General features: G+C 31.7%; 1 protein-coding gene across 1 annotated transcript; it reads left to right on the top strand.

The window, feature by feature from the left end:
- Positions 1-6,667: 6,667 nt before the first annotated feature.
- LOC132751545 (uncharacterized) lies at positions 6,668-7,402 on the top strand. Its single transcript, XM_060741725.1, has one exon. The coding sequence runs from the start codon at positions 6,668-6,670 to the stop codon at positions 7,400-7,402; it is 735 nt and encodes a 244-aa protein (XP_060597708.1).
- Positions 7,403-9,392: the final 1,990 nt, after the last annotated feature.

The following is a 9,392-nucleotide window of genomic DNA, read 5'->3' on the forward strand; positions in this document are numbered from 1 at the left end:
AAAGAAAAAAATAATTGTATGGCGGTATACTGTTGGTAGCTCGATCTTTTATTATGATATTGAAACTATTTAATGACGTCTTCCAAATATATCAGATATAAGGTAAAGTTTACACAATGGGCATGATCCATTTGTCAAACTAGATATGTCGCGTTAAGAATTCTAGGTTTCAATTTATTTCTTCTATAAAAGTATTTTACACACAGATCAGTATAGTATATCTTTATCAACTTCTTTTTTAAGCAAACATGATAGAAGAGCATTGAAGAATGGTACAGACCGAATTTTGTGACGATTTACCCATGGTCCAGGAGAAGAAGTGCTGAAAGATATTTACTACTTTTAGCACAAGTAGTTCAAGAAGTTTTGAGTACAATTTTCAAGACAGGATTTTCAACATAGTTATCTTACATTACATTTTTACAATGTTACACAGTCATCAGCAGAAAGCGTTAACAGCGTTTTAAATCTGAACAGCTTTGCTGGAGGAAGTGAAGTATACAATAAGTTGATGAAATGTTTATTTTTTCGGCAAAATGCACTTATTGTCTTTTATAATAAGCAATACAGTTAAGCTCCACCTAGTGTTACCTGCATGGTATAAATAAACACATTGTTTGACATGTGTATAAAACAATTATTCCTTTTAACCATTCCTTTAAGGATGCAGTTAGCTATTAAAGTATAGCTAGACCTCTTGCTAAGTACTAGGTGTCTTAAATTTAATTAAATTGTTGAAAAAATCATTTGCTTTAATATTGGTTTTGTTGCATATTTCGTACAGCTGCAGTTTATTTTGTCCTCTTATTGCGTAATATAATGCTTACTAAATATTTCTTGGAATGTTGGAAGAAGTACTGCAACTCGCTGCTGTCTTTCCTAATACGTTCTTTCTTTAAGTTCCTGTACATGTTTACCTTGAATTTTCAGTCCTCTAGGCACATACAATGTATGGTGTTGGTTTGTCCAGGCAACATCCTCTGGAAGTGCCTTGTTACCCAATGATTTATAATTTGCCAGGTACACTGGTTCAAACAACATGACCACATATTCAAGTCGAACCTGCTTGACAAGTGCAATTACAAAGGATACCTCAGCTTTTACTTAAGATTTGAATGACATCTGTAATTAAATTGTTACAACCGTTTATATACAAAGTATGTTGTACTGTACAAGATTACTTACACTGGTTGTTACTAGACAGCTTTTTACGTTCATTACTTAACATTACAAGGGTATGCAATGTCTAAACAAATTGTTACCTTTATTTGATGAGGTTGTTTATTCATTCTCCCTCTGACCTGTAAAATTAACTAGACACTAGACAGCCATCAAGAATTTTTACACTGAAATGCAGAGTGAAAGAACCCAAACTTTAAAAAAACTTTCGACAGCTAATTAGGGGAACTATGGAATAAAATTAATTGCTTTATACAATTTGATATGGCATAAAATGTTTCTATCAGTTGCAATGGGTTAAACTGAGTGTTTTTTATTTACAAGGAATATAAGAAATAACTTACCTTACTTTAACTCACCTCTCAGGTCTTGAATATATCCTTCACAGTGCTTAGTATTTAAACCCTTTTGTTATTGTTTTATCTCAAGAAGAGTTTTGCAATATGTTGCGAAATACAGCATCGACTGCTGCTACCATTTCCTTTCCTAATGTGAGTGCCATATTCATTAAGCGTTTCGGCATTTCCATCTACGCCCACCTATAATGCGCCGATTAGAGTAACACCAAGCTCAAAGCCAGGAGATGGTAGGCTTGAGTAATCCCTGCTTCATCTGTCTTGAAGTGGATACTGCCTAACTATTGACCTTTTAACCCTCCATCCATGACTCTTCTTTCTTGTGTCAGGTCTACAATGAGGCTTACTCTGCTTCATGTGTTATGTTAGATATGGCTTTGCTGCGCGCTTATCCTGTTATCCAAGACAACTAAATGTGCGCAATATTGATTGCGCTTGGAAGCCCCTACAGCCAACTTCCACCAAGACCTCCAACCTCTTTCCTTACAGGTATCCACAAGAGGCTTGTATTTTCCAGTTTCCTCTCATAACTCTCTTCGATTCTTTCTTCCCATGCCACTGTGAGTTCAAGTAGAACAACTTGCTTTTTAGCTGAATACCATAAAACATTATCTGATCTCAGTTTGGTCACAGTTATTTCTTCAGGGAACTTCAGTTTTTTCTTTTATTAGATCAACCTCCATTTGGCAGTCCTTTGCTGTACTAAGAATCCACATTCAAAGATTTCCTGTTCGTCAAGTTTGACCATCTCTTACAAAAGGAATGAATGGAACACATTTTCCTTATTTCTTCGAAAAGTATTAAATATAGTTTTCAACAAAAGTGAATGAAATTAATCGTACAATATATCCATCACTGTAAGAAAATCACTCAGTCATATTCCTTTAAAATGTTTACATACAGGTCCTAAAGCTTGCCTTGTTAGCCTCATTCTGAGAAAGCTATGAAAATACATGAAGTTATATAAGGGCGAGTCTATGATTTGTTATTTCACGTATTAATTGATTAACAGTTTGTTTCATCGTCGGATACCCATGTCTAACCATTAACATTGATCATGGTTAACAACCGCGGGACTATCCGACGATGAGGTTGATTATACAATAATGCATTTTTCATCTCAATAGCTTTGGTTTTACATCAAAACTTACATTTCAGGCCCTTCGAAATCAGTGATTCTAATTTCTTTAGTGTTGTAGACTGAAAACCACCACTTTGCCGGTGCTCGGAGGAGATCGGCGAGAGTTTTCGAATTTGTATTTTTCTCTATGAAGAGACTCATTAAAACTTGCCATGTTCATTTGTTCTCATGTTTTCCAAATATTTTCAGAATATCTATAATTGTTATCTTTAATCCATATTAAAATAAAGAAACATGGCAAGGGTTAAGATTGACTTCATCAGACCCCCTTTCAAAATTCTATTTCATTTAGTTCCGCTCATTGTTTTTATGAATTGTGGAAAAATATGATTTTTGGTAAACTTTACAAAAATATTTCATAACATATACAAAAATATACACTCGGTTTGATTGAGTCTGTACATGAGGGATAATGAATATGTGCAACATCCCTTACGCCCCCTAGCACCGGCTTGAGCGGTTCTTAATTTTCAACACTTAATAGTGCTGGCATCAAAAGTTTTGCGGGTAAAATATCGCCTCTTCCTAAGCCATTAAAGAAAAGCCTTTTCATTCCAACGATAGAAACTAGCTGATATAGATCCAGATTTCTGCAAAAATCTTTGAAGAAGGTTAACATTGCCAATCAAAATATCGGAAAACTCTTCATTTTAAATTTTATTGGTCTGAAAAAAAAACAACAAACAAACAAAAAAAAACACCATAATAAAATCAAACTTTTATTTCTTACAAATTCAAAATATTTTATTACAGAGCGAAAGAGTTATACATTTGTAAATAATTTTAGGATAATCATATATCTTAATCATTCTGACGAAGTCGTCTTGCCACATCCGATGAAACCACCAATCATGATTTACTCTTACGATGTCTTCTTAAAAATAACCGATGAATCCATAATCTATAATTCATTCGAACGCATTAATTTAGCAACAGCTGGAAAAATCTAGAAAAAGAGTGTTAAGCGTTATTGGGTGCAAAGATCCACCAATAAACATCTAAACTTAAAGGACAAAGATCTTGAATCAATGTCAACAAAGTAAAAGAATTGTCTTAATCATTAAAATCAATCCTTTGTAACAAATTATTAGCTCTATTGTTTAAAGTTAGATTTTCTATATGAAAAATAATTCCAGACACATAAACTTTAATGTTAAATACAATAATCTATAATTCCATTTTCGCTGAAACTTTTTAACAATTAAAGTGCCTCCTTTATTAAAATCATTTAACTTTTAAATGTGATGGAAAATTTATTTTGTATATAGCAACTAAACCCTCCATGTAGAGGATTAAGCACGTTACCATAAAAAGTTCCATTTATTAAATGACTTCGTAGCCTCCAAAATCTGAGCTAAACGCGTCTGAAAACACAACCTTTTGTTGATTGAAAAATATCTCTGTAATTCAAACCATACAATTTTGATTCCCATGACCTCTGATAATGATATATATGTAGACAATCCCTAAATAACGTCCGAAATGGCAAAATCTATCATCCACGATCGTCTTAAGTTGAATTTGTTTTGTATTTGGAAACATTGGCTGATGTGTGAATACGGTAATTAACACGTTTGTTGCAACCACTATTGAAATAAAACCACTATTGAAATAAATTATTTCAATAGTGGTTGGGAATGCATTTCATTAGAAAAATCACTTTGCAACCACTATTGAAATAAAACCACTATTGAAATAAATTATTTCAATAGTGGTTGGGGATTATTTCATTTGAAGAATCACTTTGCAACCACTATTGAAATACAACTACTATCGAAGTAATTATATCAAAAGTAGTTGGGGATGCATTTCATTTTAAGAGTCACTTTACAGACACTTTTAAAGACTAATGTTTCATTATTTTTTTCTTATTGTAGAAGAGAATGAACTTTTTAGAAATATTACTTTGTTATTACTATTGTAACGCAAGAAACACTTTATCTAACGAACAATATCAGATATAAAAAGTGGGTATTATACTTGCATATTTTACGGTATTAATAATCAAGACTAAAAGGAAATATGGTATAATGTTACAATTTTCACGGGTGTGCAAAAATATATAACCAATTCACGCAAATTAGAATGCAAATAAAAGGTATTAAAGACTTATATTTTACAGTAATTATAACCGAGACTATGAATTTAACGTACCTCTTTTCGGATTTTTTACTGTTGTGCAGAAATAAAAAAAAATCTCGTAGAATGATGAATAGAATTGTTTTCATATTCTTTTCTTTACCTTTTTCTTTCTATTGATATATTATGTGAAAATCGTAAATTATTTGTACAAGAATTAACACATTGGAAATTACCGGAACTTCAACTCAAACCCCCTGTATATTAAAATAAATCAATTAAGGATACATGTAATTATAAACATCACTATTAAGATAAATTATTTCAATAGTGGTTAGTGATGAATTTTATTACGACCACTATTGAAATAAATTATTTCAATAGTGGTTAGTGATGAATTTTATTACGACCACTACTGAAATAAATTATTTCAATAGTGGTTGATGATGAAGTTTATTTTTTTTTCTATTATTCTTTCTATTGATATATTATGTGAAAATCGTAAATTATTTGTACAAGAATTAACACATTGGAAATTACCGGAACTTCAACTCAAACCCCCTGTATATTAAAATAAATCAATTAAGGATACATGTAATTATAAACATCACTATTAAGATAAATTATTTCAATAGTGGTTAGTGATGAATTTTATTACGACCACTATTGAAATAAATTATTTCAATAGTGGTTAGTGATGAATTTTATTACGACCACTATTGAAATATATTATTTCAATAGTGGTTGATGATGAAGTTTATTACGACCACTATTGAAATAAATTACTTCAATAGTGGTGGGTTATGAAGCTTATTATGAGAAATAATTTGCAACCACTATTGAAATAATTTATTTCAATAGTGGTTTTATTTCAATAGTGGTTGCAACACACGTTATCTGTGACGTGGTCTGCAACAATTGACATCAGAATGAAAATGACTCACTATTTCATCAACTCTTTCAGCAGTTACTGTGCTGTGAGATTTTACCATAGACAAAATCTTGAACATGGTTCGAAATGCAATATTTAGCCTCCTAGTTTAGATATAAATCAGACCTTTTTTAATTAGTAAATTGTAAGGCAATTTATATAATTAAAGACACATTCATATTAACATGAACATGTATTAAGCTATGTCTGGAATCAACAAACAGATGAGAATAATATACTTTTCCAGTTGATAAAACAACACATATTAGTAGATATTATCAACGCTGGTACTCAGGCATAAATAATTCGCCACGCCTTCAATCTTACTGTATACTTAAACATAATTTTCAAAATTATTTAGATTGCATTAAAGAGTACAAGTATAGGGTTTGACTATCAAGACTTAGAACATCGTCGTACAGTTTATTTATAGAAACCGGACGTTACGAGAATATCGCGCGAGAAGAACGGCTTTGTAAATCATGTTATATGAGAAAACACGTTATGTACTTGCCACAATTATATCTTTCTTGCTATAAACTTTGTAAACGAGTTTTATGCAATAAATTTATGTTATGTTATGTTATGACGCTTCAACGAATTTAAAGTTTAATAAATGTTGTACTTATAGCTGCTCTCGTTAACAAAGATAATTTAACATCAGTATTGCTTACATGTTTTAATGCAGTGGTGTAACATTTTCGGGTTTTTAGAATTAAAATGGAAACAATAAGGCTGAATTGTAAAAGAAATAAAAGAAATATTGTGATTAGAGCAGTTTTATTAATCGGACCTTCGATTCTGTGTCTTATAGTCATTGGGTATGTTGACAAATCGTTCAGTTCCATTCCATTTCAGCGACAATATCTTACCAGTTTATCCAGTGATTTCAGGCAACAGAACGCGACGCTGATTTTAAATAGAAGTAAAGAAACTATTATGGATAGTAACAGATTTAATACTGCGAGAGTTCATAGCAAAATGCCGGAAAAATACATGCATCCAAAACTTGGAGATCATCATGTAAAAAACTGGACTATACTCCTCACTGTTAACGACGCTTATTTTGACTTTTTTCGGAACTGGCATTTGGTTTACCGGAAATTAAACATTAATTACCCAATAATTATCGTAGCAGAAGATGAATTAGTTTATGAAAAATTAAGACCATTTCAATCTGAATCGGTGACAATAGAAAAAAGTGGACATGAGGATGTTGACAAATCTGCAGCGTATGGAAGTAAGGAATTTAGCAAATTAGTTTCTCAAAGACCAACACATATTTTGAGGCATCTGACAAAAGGAGTAAATATACTTTACTCGGATATAGACATGGTTTGGATTCAAAATCCATTCCCATATTTCACAGGTGATTTTGATATGTGGCTTGAACTTGACAGCAATAACAATTATTGTACATGTTTTATGGCAATTAAAAGCAACGGAAATTGTTTGAGACTAATTAAGACTTGGCAAAATTCTCTGCAGCTCGAGCAAGAAATAGATCAAGTAGCATTTAAAAAAGTAGTAAAGAGCGTTACTATAAATATTTCAATTTTAGACAATCGTACCTTCCCGACTGGCTGGCAATATTTTGACAAGTATACGGAAAAACAGCAAGAGTCAGCTATTGTCGTTCATAACAACTGGATTGTGGGAAAGACTGCAAAGCTGGAGCGTTTCAAAAAATATAAACTTTGGTTTGTTCCCGTATAACAATTGTGATCGGAGTTTTAAGACAAATATTTTATTGCTTAAATATGACTAGACTAAGTGTTCACTGAATTTTAATTTGTTTTTGATAATAGTAGAATAACTTTTATGTTCAAATGCATTTGATCATCGTGGACATCTCTTTACACTGGTATGTTTCATGGTTATAGATTATTCCACCTTTTTCATAAAGCAGTTTCCTGATTAAAGTCTGTTCGGCTAACACCAATTTTATAATTTCTCATCTTTTTCTTTTGATATATATAACAATTATGCATGCATTACGATATAGTTCGATGCCATATAGGCAAACCATAACAATAAAAAAGAGTCCAAAAATACAAAAAATGTATAAAGTTATAAATCCATTAAAATTTAGTCCGAGAAGTGAACTTCTATGGTCAACAGAAATGTAGAATGCCATATATCTTAAGGAGTTGTAAAAGACTTCACTCATGTCCATTTCCCTTATAAAGATTGATTGTCCGAGTGCGAACAAAAGAATGATTGTGATTGTATTTTCAAAATTCGCCTTCATCAGTACATAAGAGAGAGGTGTTAATGCTATACAGTGCACATGGAAGTAAATTATCACCGCTGGTAAACTACGGTATATATATTCCATACTTTGTTCACATAAGAAGCACAATATGTAGAAAATGAGTAACCGACAAAAGCCCACTGTGGCAATGACCCAGGAAAATAATAGACCACTGGAAATATCAGCGGCTAATTTGGCAGGGGATGGGGATAATAGCCCACTGCTAAATTTGCAGGGAGGGCAATAGACCACTGCTTTATTTGGCAGGGGGACAATAGCCCATTACTGAAATTGGCAGGGTCACTGCTTATCACAATGGTTCATAGGACTTAGATAAATTTATATGCATTATTATGTTAACTTTAATTATGAATCATGCATCCTTCATCATAAAAATAGTTTATATGTAAAACATGACTGGTGAAGTCACAATCGTCAGATCAGTTTTACAAATAACATATTCTTAAAAGCATTTCATTTTATCAAATGATGAAATCTCGCTAGATAAATCAATTTTTAAAGTTTTCATGCTTCATCAAGTATAATGTGAAGTATAATGTGAAGTTAAAAATACTCTACAATCATTTGTTGCCTACAATAATAGTGTTCAAATAATTATTGTCAAATTAAAACATGTTTATTACACACATTTTGTCTAAAACCTAGTGTAAGAGAAACACCATGTTATTTTAATCGGCGTTTTAAACTACATTTGTATTTTATCGATTTACAATAAAACTACCTTTTATTAAACATTCGAATGCCTTTTCTATGTCTTTTGATAATATTATGTGCTGTAACATAGACATACACATGTCCAACAATATTGACCTGACACTTCATTAACGTTCGTAGGGGTCATATGAATAAACACTGACCATGCAGTATCTATCTAATATATCGACCTCACTCGTTAGTGATGTGTGGGTTATTGGTATGATGTCGGACTACCGATCTGAAAGTCTCTGGTTCGATTCTTTACCAACACCACGTTGTATTTATTTTAGTTATGCAAGAGTTCATTTGAAATCGTTTTACTTGGAACACCTGGTTTTTAGAATACCTTTTTTAGTGGTGTTTATATACAAATATTACATTACCGTATCTTTCTTTCAACCGTTTTTTTGTGACATTATGCAATCGTATATACATGTATGTTTTTAGCGCACACACGCTATAAAGGTATATATTAAAATACTACATGGATAGTATACAAAAAAGGTTTGCAATAGGTTTAAGAAAATGGTAATTTTAAAATTTAGAAAAACAATATTTATTAGCACAGAATGGCACCTTAAGTAACAGAATAACAGCAAAGTAACAGAAACAAATGCATAATTGATTGATTCCAATGAGGGAACATAATTAAAAGTTGGAAAGGGGCATAACTCCTATAAATGTTGCTTTCAGAATAATGCCCTTGTCTTACATTTTTCTTTTGACATGATATAT

The sequence above is a fragment of the Ruditapes philippinarum genome, unplaced genomic scaffold, assembly GCF_026571515.1.
Source record: "Ruditapes philippinarum isolate M1 unplaced genomic scaffold, ASM2657151v2 ctg22019_1_1_1_1, whole genome shotgun sequence".
NCBI lineage: Eukaryota > Metazoa > Mollusca > Bivalvia > Venerida > Veneridae > Ruditapes > Ruditapes philippinarum.